General features: G+C 39.2%; 2 protein-coding genes across 3 annotated transcripts; one reads left to right on the top strand and one right to left on the bottom strand.

The window, feature by feature from the left end:
• Positions 1-1814: 1814 nt before the first annotated feature.
• Positions 1815-13259, bottom strand: LOC121236166 (sister chromatid cohesion 1 protein 3-like). 2 transcript variants are annotated; one of them, XM_041132694.1, is made up of 16 exons: positions 12968-13259; positions 12507-12763; positions 11972-12143; positions 11384-11645; positions 11252-11298; positions 11115-11164; positions 10926-10993; positions 10369-10832; positions 10161-10284; positions 9946-10082; positions 9391-9851; positions 8983-9022; positions 8766-8814; positions 8549-8684; positions 2694-2868; positions 1815-1966 (listed from the first exon to the last, which is right to left on the bottom strand). In XM_041132694.1, exons 3-15 carry the CDS (start codon positions 12093-12095, stop codon positions 2770-2772), a joined length of 2061 nt encoding a protein of 686 aa, XP_040988628.1. In that variant the 5' UTR covers positions 12096-12143; positions 12507-12763; positions 12968-13259; the 3' UTR covers positions 1815-1966; positions 2694-2769. The 2 variants fall into 2 exon arrangements, with proteins under 2 accessions (XP_040988628.1, XP_040988629.1); XM_041132695.1 differs by having other exon boundaries at positions 1815-1962; positions 2690-2868; positions 8766-8811; positions 12968-13258.
• Positions 13260-17306: 4047 nt separating this feature from the next.
• LOC121235461 lies at positions 17307-17849 on the top strand. Its single transcript, XM_041131809.1, has one exon. The coding sequence runs from the start codon at positions 17307-17309 to the stop codon at positions 17847-17849; it is 543 nt and encodes a 180-aa protein (XP_040987743.1).
• The last annotated feature ends 4204 nt before the right edge of the window (positions 17850-22053 follow it).

Below are 22053 nucleotides of genomic sequence, written 5' to 3'. Positions count from 1 at the left end.
ACCAAGATCATTATGTAATGAGCTGGAAAGGATGATGGCACAGTTTTGGTGGGGGAGGAGATAAGAGGAAAACAAAATTCACTATCATTGGGGTAATGATGTGTGAATCAATGTTTAGAGGAGGATTGGAATTTAAAGATTTAAAGATGTTTAATCTAGCTCTTTTAGCAAAACAATGGTGGAGAATTTTGCAGAATGAGGAATCATCACTCCACAAAATGTATAAGGCCAAATATTTCTCTAAATCTATGATTCTAAGTTGGGCCAAAATCCTTCTTATGTTTGGAGAGGAATATGGGAAGCTACTAAACTACTAAAAAATGGTTGTCTATGGAGAGTTTGCAATGGAAAATCAACGAAGGTGTTTCAAGACCATTGGATACCTGGTTTTACTTCCAATCAACTCACTGATCAAACTATTGTGGAAGAATGGGAAACAATTGTTGATTTTCTTATTGATAATAATACCTAGTGGGGGAATGTGGAAAATATTAGAGCTCTTTTCAATCCAAATATAACAACAGAAATATTAAAGATCATAATCTACCCCACCTCAAATGACAAGTGGTATTGGAATCAAGAAAAGAATGGGATCTACTCTGTCAAAAGTGCTAATAAGCTTCTTCATAATACTTCAAAGCTGAACATAGGAGAAACATCAATTTAGTCCAAAAAGAGGTCTTTTTGGAAGAGATTATGGCAGATGAAACTTCCAAACAAAATAAAGATATTTGTATGGATGGCCTGTTGTGTTGGTCTTCTAACTTTTCACAATATGAAAAAGAAACATGTTGCTGTGGAAGATAAATGTTGCTTCTGTCAAAAACAAACAAAGGACGTTCACATACAATGTTTTTCTGTGAAGGAATCTGTAAGTATTGAAATACTTATATTCCAGTTCTACAGCAAGTTGAGCAATGTTTGTCCTTTTGGGATTTGGCAAATTTTGTTAAGTAGGCTCTCACGAGGATCTGTCCATATTTTTCTCAATAAAATGGAGATTTTGGTTCAGAAGGAATAAACTCATTTATGAAAATGTGTAGCATGAACCAAAATATGTGATTGAGCATGCTTTATCTTTGCAGAAATCTCACAAAGAGGTGCAGGTCTCTGTGCATAAGGAATCAAAGCAAATGTGTTGTTGGATACCTCCTCCATCTGGATATTTGAAACTGAATGTTGATGGCACCATTTTTTTTTTTTTTATCAAATGAAAGCTGGTGTAGGTGTTGTCCTTAGAAACGAAAAAGGGGAAAGTTATCCTGGCATGTAGTAAGGTGGAAAATGAGATAACAAATCCAGAATCTGTTGAAGCTTTAGCTAAGCTTAGAGGGCTGCAGTTTTATGCTCAATGGGGAATCCCGAAGCTTATTGTGGAAATGATTGCTTATTATTGGTTAATGAACTTCATTTATCTTGAGAAAATTTTTCAGCTCTAGAACATTTATTGAAAGAAATACAGCGACTGTTGAAGAGCTTCCAAGAGTGCAAAGTGCTACATGTTCGTCGATTGTTGAAGAGCATAAAACTGTTGAAGAGCATACAGCGACAGCCAAAGCCGATATATACGATAAGAACAATTTGTAATACTCTTTCTTTCAATGATATTGATGTTTACCTATCAAAAAATAAATATCTTTGTAATTTTATTATCCTTCCCGGGGCAAGTCGGCCGGTATAATTTAGTTAAAACACACACTGAAAAGCTGGGCCATTTTTAATTTTTTATTTTTTTTGGTTTAAAAAAGGCCCAAATCGATCGAATTGTAATGTGCAATTAAATGGGCAGCGGAGACGCACGCGCGCACACAAACTAGCAAGCACTTTTCACTTCCCTTTTAATTATAAATTACACGTTCTTCTATCCTTCTTCCCCAACCAAAAACGAACGTAAAATCCACTCCACAAAACCCTTAGCCCTAAAGAATGCTGATGAAGGTGTTGGACGCCACTGTATCAACCTTTGACAGTGTCTTTCAGAAGTTCATATCGGAAGCACCCAAAAATAAGCCAATTTCATTCTCTTCTTGGCCGCCAAAGACCCTTCTACCTCTATCAGCTGATTTAATGCTGTAGCAGCTTGGCAACCAATTAAAATAAAAGAAATTTGATGCAATTCGTAGAATTGCAGTATCTGCCATAGATGTTGCTAATCAGTCAATGGAGATGTAAACTTTATGACAGTGTAGGGAAAATCAAACAAAGGCATGAACTATGCTTTAGTAATCCCAAACATTCTCTCTCATGTAGATGCAAGTTACCAACAAGGATACATGCATGTGGTGCCTTTAGAAAGATGAATGCCAAATACTCCTGGTGCTTCATTTTGGTTGTCTAATCTGTGCCTAAACTTACACGAAATCGACTCTGCCATTGGATCAATAGCTTCTTTTATAGGATTGATTTCTGTAATGCCATAATGCAATGGCCAAAAGACGAACAATGTTTAAGGGCGGGGGAGTCCTAATAATTTTGAAGTTTGAACTCTGGGTATGAAAGAAAAGCGGGGGGATACATCTCAAGCTGAGCAAACCCGTGCTTGAGTGAATAACTAATTGGCCAAAATCAGACAACATTCACCAAATAATAATACACATTGGTCACCATAATCAGGCACGGTATAATACAAAAATATGGTAGTAGAAAATAATTTGTACGCATTGGTGAAGCTTTGACCTCTTCAGAAAGTTTTGCACTGTACAATAAATAGTAGCTAGATCTTACCTTTATACATGAAGGCCATGTAAGCACATGGCCCAACTTTGTAACTCAAATTTGAGTCTTTGAAAATGTAGGTGTCAACTTCAAACGAATATCGCTGAAAGGTTCTTCTTGTTGAACATCGACAAGTCCATAACTCTTCAAAACCTGAAATCAGCAGAAATGAATTAAGACATGGAAAATTAAATTTTCTACACGGTACTTGATTAGTAGACTATTCATCATGTCTACTATTCGAGGCCAGAAAGTTCCAATCACTAACTTCTCACTTTGAAATGCATGAAGCAGGATAAGTGAATTAACCAAAGTGAACTCAGTTTCACAAACTCAAGAAAAGGGCATGAAGATGGACAAAAGATCAATGACTCGCATTTTTTTTTTTTTTTATGAGTAAACAAATTTTATTGATCAAAGAATTAGGCAAAGCCCGATACAAATACAAGAACAATGTCTGTCACATTTGTAACAGAAGAAACTAAACAGATGCTAACAAGTTGATACACAATCCCATGATTTTTCAATATTCAAGAGAGTGAATTTCCTATGGATGCAACTTTCAATAAAATAAGCTGGTTATACACATCCAAAAAAAATGCGTATCATTAAATAACATATAAAAACATGAGTTCTTCTACACAACCACCTCTTATTTCGCAACCTCCACACACTGGCTGACGTGTCATTTATTTATTTATTTTAATTGAAACGTGTGTTTTGTATTTGGGATACAAAATCTCCCACCCCACATTCTCCCCCCTCCTGGCATTCTGTCTCTCCCTCCCCCCTCCCAGCTCGTTGTCATTCTCCACGACTTGGACCCTCCGCCCGATTGGTTGTGCTTCCGACATCATCACCGGTCATCATCTACAAGCCCGTATTTATGGCCTTTAAGCAGGAATTTCCATACTCAGAAAGAATCTCTACACTCTGGTCGATAGCCCTCTTAATATTGTTTCAAGTTTTAAAACTTCCTAATGCTGAAAAGATTAGATTTAACACCAAAGAAAGCGACTGATGAAATAACCCAAAATTGACTTTAACGCGAAACTGATTGTCAGAATTAAAAGGAACTCCAAACCAATTTTAAGTATTTATGAGTTTTACTTCACAACCAATGCAGAATTCTGCACCTTCTCAAACAATTGTTTCCTCACCAGATTATGCAACCAGCCGAATACCTCATTTCGACAGCCAAATCCAACCTCTCCGACATCTCCAAAGCGCTCTTATTGTACATGAATAACGTGTAATACAAATCAAAGCTATCCTCAGTCGTGTTCTCAACCAAATCCAACAAGGCCTCATATCCCTAGGTATTAATCACCATGGACTCCAAGTTGAACAGCTCCAAGACCCACCCAACCGTATGGGTAATAAACTGCGACCCCGCCGCGTGCTTGTCGTACTCCTCATAGCACATCTCCACCATTCTACACCCTTCTCTCGCGAAAATATCGAGGAACTTCTAGCATTGCGAAATCCTCGACTCTTCGTCACCAATTCGAACCTTTTCATAAACGAAGGCAAGTCCGTTCTACTTGTGTCTAGCGGGTCCAAATATTGGGTGAGAGCAAATCACATCGAAATTGGAATAGTTAGAGTGAGAGTGGGCGAGTATGGTGTGGCCTTGGAGTACAAGGGTGGTTGCTCAAAACTGCCCGAACTTTCCGAAGCCAATGATGGCAATCTTGAGATGCTGGCTAGAGTGGAAATGAGCATAAGCGGCGAGCTTGGATTCATAGTCAAATGGCTAAGCAGTGTCAAGGACTTGCATGCAGATTTCTCGATGACGGCAAAGAGAGAAGATGGCAGCGTGGTTTTGAAAGTTGTAGAGTGGCACAGAGGGCAGAAAGGGAGAGAAGCTTTCAGTCTGTCTGCGATGTTTGGAGTTTGAGAGCGAGAGAGATGGCTGGGTTAGCATGGGATCCTTACAAAGAGGGCTCAGTGAGAGAGATAGATCGGGAGTGACGGGGGTGAGGGAGATGGGGTATTTGTTGAGGACATAAAATAGCATTTCTAGGGTTTCAAGGGTGATGGGTGAGGGAAGAGTAAGATCGGGTTGAGGAAAAAAAGATGGGCATCTGTGAGGGAGAATAGATGGGCACTAGGGTGAGAAATAAAGAAGGCTCGAGTCTGAGGGAGAAGGGGATGGCTGAGGGAAGCTTGGGGGAGTGATGGGTGAGAGGGAAGAACCGTGACATTGGACCATAGACCGGGTTTGGGTGTGTGGCGTGCGATACTAGACCGATAGTTGAGTAGATTTTTTCTAAAAACATTAGACTACTCTTTTCCCAATGCCAAAGTGTCTCATCTCCCAATCCACTCCTCTGATCACTTGTACTCAATATATTAGGCAAGGACTTAGCTCCAAACCCTTTAAATTTGAAGAATTTTGGGCTAGGGACCCGACCTGTTTGCGATCAAAGATGCTTGGAGCCTGCCTTTTAATGGCTCACCTAGCTTTGTTTTAGCAAAAAAGCTAAAAGCAACCAAAAAGTCTCTCAAAACCTGGAATATCAACTGCTTTGGCCACATCCAAACCAATATAAAAGCATTAAAAGCTCAATTGTCCTCTCTTCAAGCTCAAACCAACCTAAACTCCTTTGCACATAAAGAGGACACGATCCGAGCTTGCCTGAATGAATAATTGAAAAGGAAAGAAATCCTGTGGAGACAAAAATCCAGGCTTCAATGGCTCACCACCACGGATTTGAACACAATTGTTTCACATGTCATCCACAATGAGAAGGAGAAGTGATATCTATTGTCTAAGAATGCCTCAAATCTGGGATTCCAACCCCTTGAATATTCAAAATCAGTTCCTTGATCAGTTCAAGACTATTTACCAAACATCCTGGCCTACTATCTCAGATGAAATTGAGGCCTTATTCCCTGACAAAATTTCTCAACTTGACAATAACCTCCTCTGTAACATCCCCACCGATGAGGAAATCCTTTCAACCATCAAACAAATCTCATCTTCCAAATCTCCTGGTCCTGATGGATTCATAGAATTCTTCTTTTCTTCAAGCAATACTGTGAAGTATAGTCAAGGACGATCTTAATAGAGCCATAAATATTTTTTTTCACCAATGGTCATCTGCTGAAAGAAATGAATCATACCCATATTGTCCTCATCCCCAAAACTGAAGGCCCCAGCAATGTTCTTCAGTATCGACCCATCATGTCTGTTACAAAATCATTGCAAAAATCCTTTCTAATAAACTCAAGTTGGTCATGCCCAAATTCATATCCCCTCAACAATCAGCTTTTCTTCTAGGCAAATTAATCAAGAAAACACCATTCTAGCATAAGAAATCTTTCATGCCCTAAAGAAAAAGAAATGAAGGGGCTTATGGCTATCAAAATAGACATGAAAAAAGCCTTTGATTTCATAGAATGGAACGTTCTGTTAACAATCCTTTCTTGTCTTGGTTTCCAATAGCCTTGGAACAATTGGATCAAGGAATGCATTTCGACTGTCTCCTACTCTCTGTTGTGATCAATGGACAACCACAAGGATTAATTCACCCTTCAGGCAAGGAGACCTTTTATCCCCCTTCCTCTTTATATTAGACAGTGAGGTGCTCTCTAGGCTCATTTGCAGAGAACATCAAGGTAACATCAAGGGCATTAAATTGAGCACAAATGGTCAATCTCTATCCCACCTTTTTGCAGATGACCTTATTCTCTTTGGCACTGCTTTCCCCCAAAATGCTCAAGCTTTCAAGGACTGTGTAGACAAATACCCACAATGGTCTGGCCAAAAAATCCATTCTGGAAAATCCTCCATTCAATTCAACAATAACATGCTTCCTAACTCCATTAGGGATGTCAAAGCTATAATCAATTTCAAGATTTCTTCCTCAAGAGCTAAATATCTAGGTTTCCCTCTTAAGTTTGGCGGATCCACCCAACAGCATTTCAAAGATATTCTAGAAACAATTCAAGGGAAATTAGCAGGTTGGAAAACTAAACTTTTATCTCAAGCAGGTAGAACAACTCTTATTAAAGCAGTGTCTAGTGCTATCCCCTCCTACACAATGTCTTCCCTGTGGATACCTAGTTCCATATCCAAAAAAAATTGATGGGGTTTTGATCAAAACAAAACCCACAATTCCACCCCAAAATCATGGAACTCCATCTGCAAATCAAAATCCTTGGGTTGGTTTGGCACCTTATTAGTAATGAATCCAGCATGTGGAACACCATCCTTCCAACCAAATACCTAAGAAATTTTAATTGGCTCTCTGTTACTGCTAAACCTTCTGACTCCAGATTCTGGAAAGGCCTTTTGAAACAAAAAAAATTCCTAGCATCCAGCTTCTACCTCTAGATTAACAATGGGACTAACACTTATGTGTGGTCTGATCCCTAGATCCCTACTCAGCCTAGCAATCCCAACTCCCCAATCCTCTTCTATATTTCAAGACCCTCTCTTGAAGGTCTCAGAATTAACTCTTGAGGAGCCTAGAACATGGAGCACACTCCTCCAATCTCTTTTCTCTCAAGAATCTGTGCATGAAATTGAAAAAAAAAAAAAAAACCATCTAGCTCAATACCAATTCCATAACCAGAATGGCATTCCCAAATGGCTTCATCATTCCTCAAGGAAATTCTCTGTTACACAATCTGGAAAAAGCTTTGGTCTCTTAGAATTCAAGATTGTTTAAAACTTTCCCTTTGGAAGGTTATAAACAACATCTTACCTACCAGAACTTTGCTTAGTATTTGTATCCCTCTCATAGAGAATCAGAAACATTGCCCCATCTGTCATATGGAAGATGAAACTCTAACCCATCTATTTCTGAATTGTCCATACTCAAGGATTCTTTGGAGGCAATCACACTGGCCCCTTGACATTTCCTTATTACCAGACCAAAGGCATCATCAATTGGATAAATCTGTTTCTCAGCCCCTCCAGTAACATGAACATCTCGTTTGATGAGATACAATACTTCCAGTTTTTTGCTGTTCTTGCTATGGATAACCTTTGGTTCACCAAAAACCAAATTATTCATGATATACAAAGTCCTTCTATAGAGCAGTTTGTTTCTAAAACCATCAGATGCTACAAAGAACATTGTCATGCCTGGGACAAGAAATCCTCTGATAATAATCTCATATGGGAGCCACCCCTTATTGAAGATCAATTTCCTATAACATTTGATGTGGCAGTAAGATCAACAGTAGTACATCTGCAGGAATATGCAGAAATCAAGATGGATCCCTCAAGTTTGTTATAACTTGTTTCACAACCAGCACCAATCCAAACCAAGGAGAAGCAAAGCAGCATTCATAGGTATTGAAGAAGCATACTCACAACAACTCAGGAAGATCTTAATAGAAGGGAACTCCACAGTGGTAATCTCAGCAATAAACAATCCCCAAAAAGCTATAGACTAGGTTATGGAAGGAATTGCTAGGGACACAAAATTCCTTCTGAGACTTTGAAATCTGGGAAGCAGTCAAATACATCGATCTCAATATCGAATGGGCTCATTCCAACAAAATGTGGAAATATCCCACTCATCAAGATCCCCCCAATGCTTATTGGACTTCCATAGTGGAAAAGAACCTCCCCTTTAATTTTCTGCCTAATTTGTATATTCTTCTCTGCTTAAGGCTTGTAATGAATATTTGTAATTGTTAGTTATGCTTATGAAGTCTATTTGCGAAGGAAAAAAACAAATAAAAACATTGATTCTTGCTGCTGCACCACAAAATAATAACCTGCCTCATCCGTAATTATCTCCAAGTGGTAACACCTACCTTATACAGATATCTTCCAAAAATATGGCACAATGGAAATGTTTCAGAAACTTACAAGCGTCTCATAAAACATGCGGGCACATAGCTTTCTTGTCCTTCCTTCTAAAGTCTTGTTCAAAATGAGATCTCCAGAAAGACCTTCTGAGCTTGCACTGAAAGGAGAATGTCTTTTTAAATATTGAGCAACAGCCCTGTATGTCAAAGACAAAAATATTAATTGTCCACCAAAATGGGGTTCACATACTATAACTAACAAAATCTTTTTTACTTACCTGGTTCTTGCAGACAATGAATCTATTCTTTCCGTTCCTTGTGATCCTGCTATAAGCAAAAACATGTTATCCATATATTGCATACGAAAACTGGAGTTCATATAAACTTCCCATGTACTGCCATTAAGATTTCTTACCGGGTTACTGAAAAGGGTACATCCTACAATTTACAGAACCACCCAAATCAAACATCAATATAAATCCTTACTTGGCTTACCTGTTGGGGTATTGTTATCTTCTTCCAAAAAGTAAAGGTCCTATAATGAAACAATTCAATAAGTCAAAATACTGCTTATCTTAAAGTTTAAATGCAAGTAGTTCTCAAGGGAGGGGATGGAGAGGAACAAAAAGATGTCCAATAACAACTAGTAAAAATATTAAACATCTCATATATTTGAAATGGTATCATAATCTTAAAGAAGCTGGATCTGTAACAGATGTATAGTTCATACGATAAGACATGAAAGACAGGTGATTTAGCTATCATGTAAAAACCCTTGAAGTTATTTCTTTTTCACTAAAAAAATGGGATGAGCTGTCTACTTCTTGTAAATGGAAAAAACCAATCCCTTAAAAATACCCAACACAAAGGCAATTCTCAGCATTCTTGAAGTACAAGGCTTACATCTGCTTCGGCAGAATTCATCAAACCGGGAATATCTGAGAGACCAGTGTTCTTTAGACTTAGATGCTCCTCTGAAAATGTCATTCTTCTTCTCTTCTCAGACCCACCAGTTCCGGTGGATGCTGCTAGATGGGGTGTAGATACCCTGGTCTCAATGGTTGTTGCAGGAGTAAAGTCACATCTTCTAATAGGAGAAGGCGTGAATCTAGCTTGGGATGGCACAAATTCGGGTAAGAAGCTGCCGCCATCAAAGGCTTCAATATTTCGAGGACGTTCAATTTCCATGTCAAGTTCAGGCACAACAGCAGGAGATTGAGCATCCCTCGGCTCCAGGAAAGCTTCATTTGTTGAAGCAGGAGATGCTGCAATTTTAGGATCTGGAAAAGTTTCCTCAGAGAAAATGAGATGGGGTTTTGTAGATATGAGGTCCTTGAAAATATCACAAAGATCCAAACACAACCCTGCATGTAGAAGCCCCAGTGCTTAGAACAAAGAATCCTTAAAATGGATGGCCAGCAGCAATATAAAGATCAGCGAAGAAAAAGGCCCACTCACCAGTCAATGAAGGCTGGTGAAAAACTTGTTCCTTTCGTAAAGTGTTGTTTAACTTCCAGATACCCAAAGTAGAGCAAGGGGCATCCCTTTTCTTTCGCAATAAATCACTAGAATCTTCAAGAGACTTCTTCATAAGTCTACAAAATTTACATCCTTACATCAGTAAACCAGTACCAGAGAAAAAATCAATCCAAGGATTACATGACCAGCCATACTTGTTACTCAACACTGTGGACTCATCAAAGAACTGTTTTCTCTTCTTCTTTCTTGCTTTTGGCTGCTTAACAGGTGGAGTTGATCGAATAATCCCTAGCCCAGGAGAAATATCCATTGGCACACCTAGAAAGACAAATGCTCAGACTTGAAACAATCAGAGTTCTCATATCCCATCAATACATCCAACAATGAGAAAAATGCACTCACTCAATGAAACATGTGCATCAAAAATCTCGGTAGCCGGTTGGGAAGCTGCAGAAGGTGGTGATTCTGAATGTTGCTGAAATGGTAAAGACTGCCCTACAGACAATAAATTTTCATCCATGATTGGAGGGAAGGTTTCCTTCTCATTCATTGTTTGGTCTAAGGATCTGTTCTTTCCACCTAGGTCGTCCCCACAATCTGGAAATATTGGAGGAAGGTTTTCTAAGCCAAAACCATGAACAGAATCACGTAGTATTTCCCTCTCTGGAAGATCTTGGGGGATATCAGCATCGTTATCAAGCATCTCTGTATGATTACTTGGACTCTCATCTCGAGATTCCACATCATGTGGAAAACTTTGAGGGTTCTCGTCATTGCTAAGCCTCAAGTTATGTTCTTCCCTCTGATTACTTGGATCGGGATGTTGAAATCCATCATTGCCATTCACCGGAGGTGAAGGGAGAATGCTGTAAATTAGCAAGAGGAGCAATTATTACTTTAGCATTCCATGATTAAAAAGAAAAGGCAGTGAAAGTACTTAAATGCACTCAGAAACATACCCATCCATCAGCCTGACATCAGAGTCAGAAAACACTTCTGGACGTGAGGAATCCATCATCATGAAATCCTAAACAGATCAGAAAACTACTGGTGGTGAAAATATGCAATTGAAATACCACAGAATTTGGCCAACGCAAGATGAAAGCAATGATAGTAAACATTGATGTAACAGAATAAAGGTCTCCAACCTCATCAAAAGAAATAGCAACATAAGGGTCTCTTCCAATAGGAATTTGATCTGTAGCACAAAAATTTACACTTGTTTAGGCATTTATGAGTCGAGAGAACACACAATTGAAAAGAAAAAGTGAAGCACGTTTATGACCTGCTAACGTAATCTCCTCTCGACTCTTGAGGTGATTATCTGGGGACCTGAGAACAAAAATTCAAAAGCTATTTATATGGAGGTTTACAGGTGGAGAAAAACGGTGAAAGAAAGAAGTTACAAGAAATTTACCCCTCATCGTAAATATCATGGTCTAAATCCAATGTATCGAGGTCAAACGTGTATGGCAAAGTGATAGACTGAACCGGTGCCTGTCTAGCATCCTCCGGCAAATTGAGATCTATAGACGCAAAGGCCTTTCTTAAACCATTCAAAACAGCATTACAGTCTTGGAACAAATAATCCACTTTCTTCGAATATATCCGAACAACACCTAATAAAAGGTGGCCCGACATTCTGAGGGCAATGGGAACTTCCGGAAACATGATTCGATCTATAAAGAGACATTTGGATCACAAAAGAGTTAACTTAAAAACTGTGTCTACCATGTAACACTTTAAAGGAGGATAGGCATACCGTTGAAGTTAATAATTAACAAATCCAATACACAATCATTAGAAATTAAAAGAAAAAAAAAAAAAAAAAAAGAATTTATTAAATCATTTTATTACCAAATAACAATAAAAACTACACTTTTAAACCATTTTGAAGAAGTTACGAAGCGATGAAGATGAAGTTTAGCACGGATTTAAAATTAAATAAACTTTGATCTGGCGGGTGTGTTTGAAAAAGTGAAAATGAAGAGTTGGGTTCACATACCGACGGTGGAGGGGATATCGGTGGAACTGTAGTGAGACTTTTTGAGGCGATGTTGAAGATGAGCGGCACACCACACCGTTCCCAGAGGCCCTTTTCGCGCCAAAAATGTTTGAGAGTAAAACATTGTTTGTTGTTGTGGTCACACCCTGGACCCGAGGTTCAAGTCTTCAACCTGAAATTCACGATAATAAGAACGTAAATGAGTAATTCTATACATCAGCCTCTTACACCGCACACCCATACACGTGGTTGTCAGGTTTAATTTTTTCTTTTCTTTTTTCCTGAGCTTCTCCCCAAACAGCCGTATCTTCCCTCCGTACGAACATCTCCCTCTCCGTGCGAATATCTCCATGTGAAGATTTTCTGTAAATCTCGCATCTCTATAAACCTCGTCTCTCTCAGGCTCGTCTATTATTTTCTTTTACTTTAGCGGATTCATGGGTTTGTGGGGGTGGTGTTTGGTAGGAGCAATAATTATTCAAGATAAAACAACCAGATTGTATTTCTACCGATGAAACCACACAACATTACGAACCTGAGTATGGACATGTTTTTTTCTTGCTACAGATAAACCCGATTGGTTGATGTGCTGTGATTTTGAGCCACTCAGAGCATCCTTGCTCGGTAGGCCATTAGAGGTTACTAGAGATTTTCCATCTGCTTTATTATTTTGTAGATTTTTTGTAGCCATCGCTCCATGTGCAGTTAGAGAACTGGAGATAGGGTCACTGCTGTTCTTATTCACTGACGAAGAACATGATTTTCTCGCCGAGTCTTTCTAGATGTGCGTGGCTTCAGAGGGGAGGGGGGCAAGAGGAGGGTGGGTTTTTGTTTAGAACCAGAAATATCAGACCGGTGGCTTATACATAGATTTTTTCGAACGTAAATACAAAAATCTTCTAAAATCAAATGTCTTAGAATCAAAATAAACTAAACACTACCAAAATTTCCATTAACTTGGACTAATACACTTAAGCCACTTAACACTTATCTTACCTTTCTCATCTAATCCTGTCACGTGTCGAGGTCGGTCGATTTGAAAGTGAGGCGGCGGCTTGGGGCTGAGTCGTTTGGCTTGTTTTCTTGGACGGTGGGGAGTGGTGCTCGACGCAGGGGGTCTCGTAGCGGGCGTCGTGTTGTGGAGGCTATTGGACGGTAACGCGACGGGCGACGGTAGACGAACTGGAGAAATGGAGATATGCACTCTCAGAGAACTGTGAGGGGTAAACAAATGGGGGCAACGGATGTGGCGCAAAAACAAAATTGAAGGCTAATTGTTGGGGGGAGTGGGCGCGGGAAACTCAAAGTGGCGCTAAACAAAGTTGCGGCGTGACGTGCGTGGGCGAGTTTTAGGGAGATTTGGAGCCGAATTCGGTGGTATTTTGGGCCTGTTTTGAGCCCATTTATAAGAGAGGCCTGCCCAGTACTGCTCTCGCTCCCTCTCTCTCCGGCCATCAGCACCAATGTGCCTAACTTGTCTAGAACCCTGAACCGGGATAAGAAAATGAACATATAAAACGAATTTTGATTTTAAATTAAAAACTTTAATAATTTAAAAAACATAAAAAATATGAGAAGTGCTTAGTTTATAAAAATATTTTTAAAAATTAAAAAATACAAAAAATAAGTTTCTCTGATTTAATCTTTTTGTTCAAAAGATCTTGCTTTCGTTAGTTTTCTGACTTTATTTTTGAATTGTTTGGCTTTATTCTTCTCACGTGTCGTTGATTTTTGTTTTTTAATTTTAATTCTTATATTTCTCTCTTTTTCCCTTAGAATTAATTTTTTAACTATTATAACTTTTTTATTTTTTCTCAAAACATGTCATTATTTTTTAACTATTATGAATTGCAGTTAGATCTGTTTTGCCGCGGGCCTCCATTCAGCAGTTGGAGATGTATGATCATATATCTGCTTTTTCTATTTTGCTGAGTTCATAGCATACTTGCTAATGGAGGTCATTGAAGTAAGCATTACCATGTTTAATGCAGTGACACATTCAATGAAATTAATACCCCATTACCTACAAATGATCCAACGTATATCTCGTTGCTTGGAGCTTCTGCCTACAAAGCAATGTCCAAAGGTGACAAATATGCCATGTGGTTAATGCAGATAAGGTCGTCAAGCTACAGAACCACGCACAACCACCCCGACCCCCAAAAAAATGTGTTATTAATAAGGGTGTAACGGGTCTCATTTTAAAGAATTTTTAGAATCGAATCGATAAATACTAGTTTTAAAAATTTAAGAATCAATACGGATCGATTTATCATCAAAATCGAAATTTTAGATTTTTCTTGTTTCAGTCCAGTTCAGTTTTCCAGTTTTTCAATTTACCATTTACAAGTGTGACACTATATATGTTTAATATTATAATTTTTTTAATACTAAACTAATTGTGAGAATTTAGTATTTATTATTAACAATTATTAATTCTTTAATGTTCAATTATAGTAATATAATATAAATAGTGTCTAACTTATTAGCGAGATTAATAAACTTAAAAAAAAATATTAAAATAGTATAATTAGTGTCTAATTATACTAGTATATTAATTTTATATTATAAGATTAACATACTTGAATAATAATATTAGAATCTCGTATTATATTAATTATAAATGTAGTATATAATATATATAATAATAATATAAAAATTATATATAATATAAATAATTAAATATATATATACCGGTCCGGTTCGGTTTAAACCGATTTTCAAAATATGAAAACCGATACTGCACCAGTTTAGGACCGATTTTCATTTTTGAGAACCGGTACTGCACGGACCGGTTACAAACCAGTTCAGTCCGATTTTCCACACAAAACCACCTCAAATGAAGTATATGCGTATAACTAGCCTCGTTTGTTTTCCCAGATGAGATAAGTCGCGATTAAAGTTAAAAGTTGAATAAAATATTATTAGAATATATTTTTTTAATATTATTTTTGTTTTGAGATTTGAAAAAGTTGAATTGTTTATTTTATTTTGTGTGAAAATTTAATAAAGTTGTAATGATTAAATGAGATGAGTTGAGTTGTGAAAAGTTGTGAAAATAAACGAGGCCAGATGAATTAGATTCTAAAAGAGTATGTTTTTCTAGGTTGTGATAAAGACGTTCTGCATTAAATTCAGAGAGTAATATTTTTTCTTCAAGAATGTTGCTAATGCTAGCTTCTGACTTGACCAAAGTTACTAAAAATTAAAAACAATACGGTGTTGATACTCAAGTGTTGCATAACTCTTTCACGAGAAACAAAAATAGCAGTATGGAATAGAAGGGCTGGCTTTTTTGTGGCTGCACCAGAGTAAAGATCAGGGCTTTTGGTTTTAGTGGAAATAATAGAACAACCTTCCTCTTAAAATGCACTATGTTGAAGTGTTAATATTATATCTCCATTCTCCTTAATTCATTTCTGAGATAGATTTGTTGCCCAACTTCTTTAGTTTTAATTCGAACTTCTGGTCTCTCAGCGTTATCATGTATTTATGGTACAACTCATAGTCTTAAGATTTATGTTTGCACTAACTAATTGCTAATGATTTTTGCCAATATTCGCAGGCACTTCTACATTCTGTTCCATATGGAAAAATGATAGTTCTTGATCTATTTGCCGATGTCAAACCAATATGGGGATATTCATCTCAATTTTATGATACTCCATATGTCTGGTAAGTTGATATTTTCTCAGAGGATACGTTTGAGCTTCAAGAAATTTCTATGATAATGAGAGCATTTCAGTTCCTTTTTTCGTTTTTCTGGAGTGTGAGTTCAATTTCTTAGAAAATCTGTTTACTCCTTCATCACTTTAATGGGCATCAACCATCAAGTGTATGCTGCATAGCTTTGGTGGAAATGAATATTGAAATGGATGCCATCTTGGATGCCATCTCTTCAGGTCCAGTTGATGCCCACAACAGTAAATATTCAACCATGGTATGTCAACTGGCTTCCGTGTACATATTCTACCATTTTAAGCATCAAATGAATTTTCAAGTATTTATTGTTGTAAGCCTAAACTGTAGGACTTTTTGGTCGTTACCCTAGACTTTCGAATATTGTGGTATATTTGGAAGAGCATTTCAATTGTGTTTATTTTTACACCAGGTTATCCATCAATAAATCCTTAATAACTTGTCAAAAAAAAAACAAAAATACACCAGATTATCTGACTGATAATTTTTATTTATCTTCTTGATTACTGTCTACACTTACATATATGAAAAATTCTATTTATCATCCTGTAAGGGGATTTGCCCCACAAGGCCCTATCAAGCCCGAACCAGGATAGAAAGCCATGAACCCTACCCACTAGGAGGCTCCCATGTACGTAACCAACAGGAGGGATGGTGCTGCAAAGGATGAGACTCATCGATCTGAGGACCCCTCAAGTAGTGTCCAATCATCGAGTGTCCGCCCACAAGGCAGACGTGATATACGAAGAACCGTTGATTTACTAATTGAGAATGCATGAATGGACAAGAAGGAAGGCAGACTAAGAGGAGAAGGTTGGAGAACCATGCCGCATTAATGGCTCCGCCATCCGGACAACACGCCACATTAATGACGTCGTCACAGAGCAATGTCATATTAATGATGTCGTCGTAGAGTCATGCCGCATTTAAAGACTCTGACAAAAGAAACAATACGGGGAACCCAGACTTCATGAAAGCAGGCATGATCTGCTCTTCAGACCTGTAGTATAAATAGTTGATCCCAGGTACGAGGATACTCTCTCTGATCCCTAAACTCTCTTACATATTTGCAACACTCCAAGAATATTTACTAACTTTGTCATTGGAGGTTACTCGGCCCCAAGGCTGCCCTCTCAAAACCGCAATATTTTCTCCCTTGTGCAGGGCTCTTCTTCGAAAACCTAAGTTGTTGGAGCTTGGCCCAAAGGTATGCGAAACACAACATTAATAGTGGCGTCATCTGTGGGATTGTAATGGATCTTGCATGTCCTTTTCATGCTTGCGACAACTCGATCCAAACAACTCAAGAGAAAATGAGAGACGCCTTGGAAACAAGGCTAAAAGCCATGGAAGAGTAGGTGACGAAACTAATTGGCGAAGTAGAGGTACTCTGCAAAGAAAACAAGGAGCTCATAAATCCCCAGCGGAGCGAGATGGTGGGGAAGCCAATGAAACTAAGGACATGGGGTCCCGAAACAAGCAAGCGGGACCCAAGAAGGAAGATGAGCAGAAACACATACAGGAAGAACTCTGCAGCCTCATAGGGAAGTACAAGGAAATAATGCGGAAAGTGAGTACGTCGTAAACGGTGGACCAATTGCTCACAAGCACGAGTTTACCCTATACTGAAAAAGTTATGGCGGTTCCTTTGCCACAGAAGTTCAGAGTCCCTGCTATGGAGATGTATGAAGGAGGATGGAACCCTCTCGAGCACCTAGAAACTTTCAGGACTCACATGACGCTGCATGGCTTTCTCGAGGAAATAGTTTGTAGGGCATTCCCACTGACCCTGAAGGGGTCAGCATGTGTATGGTTTGTGTCACTAGCACTTAAATCAATGGACAGCTTCAGCGAGCTAGTTAGGCAGTTCCTAACCCAATTCGTGTCCAGTCGGAGGAGGCGGCGTCCTGCTACGTACCTCCTCACTATCAAACAAATGGAGGATGAAAGCTTGAAGTCCTACTTGGCTCGGTTCAACAAAGAGCGCATGACCACTGACAACCAAGATGAGAAGATAACCTTGGCGACACTCCTCGGAGGCATTTGGCCACGCTCCCAATTCATGGCAGAACTAGCCAGACAAACTTTCGTGACGTTGCGAGAATTCATGGACCAGGCCGAAAACTTCATCAACGAGGAAAACACGCTTCGAACGTTGACAAAGCCACGAAGGAAGTAAGTGGAGCTTGTAGAGAGGAAGGAGAAGGCCCCAGACAAGGCCAAGTCCCATGAGAAAGGGGAGAAAGGCTCCTAGGAGGAGCGGCGAGAGGAAATCTCGACAAAAGGACCTGCACCACGATACGACCGGCCCACATTCACCATCCAAAAGGAAGACAACCGGGAAGCAATGCGCTGCTACTGCACGTACCATCGGTCCACCTCACACAACCCCGAAAATTGTTTCTCCTCTGAGGAATGAAGGAATATGCAGAACAATAGAGACACGGTCACTCCCTGCCATAAGGCAAGAGCAAAAGAGAATGGGAAGATCGAGGGAAAGGAGTCAGGACCGAGGTGACCGGCACAGACGGGGGAATAGCCCCCAACGACTGGGTATAAGGGGGCCACCACCAGGTCGCCCCCACTCACCACCAAGGAAGTAATCCCCCCTTGGAGAAATTTGAACCATAGCTGGAGGGTTCGCGGGCGGGGGCATCACCTCGCCGGGTAGGAAAGCACATGTCGGCAAGCCTGATACTACGAGGTATACTCAGCTGAGTATCATCCTGCCAAACAACCAAAAGGTGACCCCACTCTGGTATCTCATTCACGAAGGTTGATGAAGAAACGGTTTTGTACCCCCACGACGACGCCTTAGTGGTCATAATGCTTGTCGCCAACTTCACCACCCTCAGAATCCTCATCAACAACGGGAGCTCTGTGGACATCTTGTTCTAAGAAGCCTTCGTTAAGATGGGTATTGAGGCCTCTCGGCTGCATCCCACACCCACGCTCTTAAAAGGTTTCTTCGGAAGCATTGTCCAGCTAGTGGGAACCATCACGCTATCCATTCAGGTGGGAAGTAACCCATGCACGACCCTTGTAATGGTCGACTTCTTTGTGGTGAAAACGCTGTCGACATACAACGCCATCATCTGGAGACCCATCCTCAATAACTTAAGGGCCGTCACGTCGACCTACCACCTCAAAATGAAGTTCGCAACCCCCAGGGAGTGGGGGAAGTCATAAGAGAGCAAGTGTCAGCAAGGGAATGCTACGTCTAGGAGCTTAAGCAGAAAGATGAAGGTCTCGCCTTGGACGGCAAGAGCAGAACGAGATAGGCCAGGCACACCATCGAAGAAACTACAGTAGGCCTCCATCTACACCTCACCCTGCCAATTTTAAAGGGGCAAGGGATGGTACACAGCTTTGGAGAGAAGGGTGGAAGACGACCTCCCCAGATCGGAATTTCGTGTCCCATAATTTTGTAATGCCTCTTTATCTAGCTTGTACATTCCATTTTACTTAATAAAACACAACTTTTCAGGAAAATGCAAAGCATCTGCTCCATGCTCTCACATTACCAGTAAGGCACCAAAGATAAAAAGCGCGGATAACAAAATCTACAGCAACAAGATCATCAACAAATTACCTCCCCGTGGGGCACCATAGGGAAATATAGGTCTAAAAGTTGTCTTATCCTCCCACGGTGGAGTGCGGGCAAGTCTTTGGCGGCCCAAAGATAAAATTTACCTTCCTTAGAGACTTCATTAGGCGGGAACGGGTCCAGTCACAAATTGTCCAAATAACTTACCTCATTGTGGGATACTATAGGGAAAGGTCGGCCCACGAATGGCCTTATCCCTCCGGTAGAGGAGAGCAGGATTGTCCCCACGGCCCTCTAGAACAAATTACCTTGACCTTCGCCGCAAAGAAGATTGGGATCAACACCAGTCTGACCCAACACTTTCATTTCATGTGATATCAACGAGTGAGAGCGAGTCCAGTAATAAACTGCTTGAACAACTTACCTCCATGCAGGACTCAATAGGGAAATATCGGCCTTAAGGCGACCTTATTCCTCCTGTAGAGTAGAGCAGGTTCTGCCTTCAAGATGGCCCTAAGAATTTACCCCGACTCCTACCAGCACGAAGAGCGATAAGCCAAATTGTTGTCCGAACTTACCTCCCCACAAGATACCACAGGGAAAAGTAGGCCTTAAGGTTGCCTTGTCCCTCGTAAGTGCGGGTAGTCCTCAGCTACCTGAAATCAAAAAATACACATTCATTGTAAGTGTCAACAGGAAGGAGCAGGTACAATAACAAACTGCCGGAATAACTTACCTCCCCGCAGGATACAAGGGAAAAGGTACGCCTAAGAGCACTAGCATTTGACTCATCAAATGAGTCAAATCTTTAAAATTTGATGAATTTCACTTTAAAATCTTGGCAATGGATTCATCTTCTACTCAAATGTGAAGCTTTCAGCTACAGTAGATTCCTATTTATCTTCAAATTTGAAGAACTACTATTTAACGTCTATCGGATTATTTTATTACCAAAATCACTCTTTCGCACGCAATTTCGTTCTTTCTTCCCTCTCTTCTCTACTTTCTTCTCTACCCTGAAATCCCCAAATCCCTTTTCGATTCTTCCTCTCCCTTTCTTTCTTCCTCTCCTCTCCCTTTCTTTATTCCTCTCCCTTTCTTCCCGATTCCAAGATTCCCTTCTTCCTCTCCCTTTTTTCCTCTCAGTTTCTTCCTCTCAGTTTCCTTTCCTATTTTTCACCAAGCTTGTATCATATCCTTTGCCGAGAAAGTAACTAGTTCATCTTCGTGAAGCAGATGTTCAAGTTCATACGAGGTGTTTCAGGTGAAAGAAGACCTCCATCACCACTATAGGCGCACCGTTACCTCTCCTTCCTCTGCTCGATTCTTCGATTCTCTGCTCCGAACGTTCTCCATCTCCGTGAGTTCACTCTCTCATATATATATTAATCATATATGCATGTATTAGAAATTTTGCACTACATTTGTATGCTTATGCATGTATTTTTTCCCGTGAAGAAATTTTCAACTCTATGTATGTATTTCAATTCTTCTGTTGTTTAAGTTGTTTGAAACAAATAGTTGTTTTTTCAATCATTTTTTGTGGGCTTTCTGTTGTTTCTTCACGAGCAAAATATAGATGCTTTTTTTCAATTAATTTCATTTTTTTGAAGCTTTGTATTCAGTCGATAGCATCACATTCAGGTACCATCGCTTCTAGGTTTACAAAATTACTAAAATTTTTTCGGCATTCAAATGATCGGTAGTGTTTTGAGAGAGAGATATAGAAAAGTACATGTTTTAGATAAACATGGGACTGGGAGTTAACTCATATCTCTGCTTGAAAAGCTGGCATTATATACATTTTAAAACAATAGAAAGTTGAGTTCATTCCCGAAATTGGGACTCCAACAGGTTGGAGACCTCATCAATTTTGTGTGATGATGTTGGACCCCTCCTTTGCCATATCCATGAGGCTAGACCCCAGTCAATCTTTTGATTCAATTCTAGCATACTAGATTGGCCCACATTTGAGTCAATTCTTGGATTCCATCCAGGGCAAGCTCTTTAGCTCTAGCATCAAAATATATTGAGTTGTTTTAAACAAATAGTTCACACATATACCCTAATTTATGTACGGGTAGTAATCATCATGAGTTATTTGGTTCCATGAATGCCAATAACTTAACTTTTGTGCCTATGTGAATTATTTAGTATTTAACAACCTCTTCTTGAGCCTGATGGTCATGGCATTTAGACGCTTATTGTATAAATTTATGTCCAGAAGTTTACTCCAAACTGTTTGAAGAAAACTATTAGTACTTAACAGTTTAATCTAAATCAACTTTGGGGAAGCAACATACAGCTGGGGTTGATATTTTTTTCACATTCTACATATTTATTGTCTAAATTTATTCTAGATACTTATTTTTTTTCTTGAGCTTGATATTTATTGTCTAATTTTATTCTAGATACTGTCCAAGTTGTCATGATCTTTTGAAGAAAACTGTTAGTTCTTAACAGTTTAATCTAAATGAACTTTGGGGAAGCAACATGCAGCAGGGGAAGAAATTTCATCTAACTTTGAAATATGAATTGGTTTTTATTTAAATGGTTGATTGTATTTTGGAAAGGTTAACTTTTTGTAGGTTGATTGTAATCTGAATTGTGACTTGATTTTGGAAGGAGAACTTCACACTTGATTTGAATTGTCACTTAATGTAAACTAAATTGTGACTTGATTTTGGAAGGGGAACTTCATTGATGTAATCTGAATGTTGGGTATATTTAGATGCTTGTTATTTATTTTCTGTGATAACTGCAACTTGAGTTACATTAATAGTGCATTTTTAACTTGGAGCTTGTTGTGAAAGATTAATCTGAAAGTGCATTTTTA

This window comes from Juglans microcarpa x Juglans regia, chromosome 6D, assembly GCF_004785595.1.
Source record: "Juglans microcarpa x Juglans regia isolate MS1-56 chromosome 6D, Jm3101_v1.0, whole genome shotgun sequence".
Classification (NCBI taxonomy): domain Eukaryota; kingdom Viridiplantae; phylum Streptophyta; class Magnoliopsida; order Fagales; family Juglandaceae; genus Juglans; species Juglans microcarpa x Juglans regia.
This window is presented reverse-complemented; position numbering and strand designations above follow the sequence as displayed.

Coding starts and splice junctions, on each gene's coding strand:
- LOC121236166 (XM_041132694.1), bottom strand. CDS start 12,095: ATGTTTTACTCTCAAACATTTTTGGCGCGAAAAGGGCCTCTGGGAACG. Junction 10,833..10,925: donor GATGTCAGGCTGATGGATGG/GTATGTTTCTGA, acceptor GCTAATTTACAG/CATTCTCCCTTCACCTCCGG. Junction 9,852..9,945: donor TCACCAGCCTTCATTGACTG/GTGAGTGGGCCT, acceptor TTCTACATGCAG/GGTTGTGTTTGGATCTTTGT.
- LOC121235461 (XM_041131809.1), top strand. CDS start 17,307: ATGGCGGTTCCTTTGCCACAGAAGTTCAGAGTCCCTGCTATGGAGATG.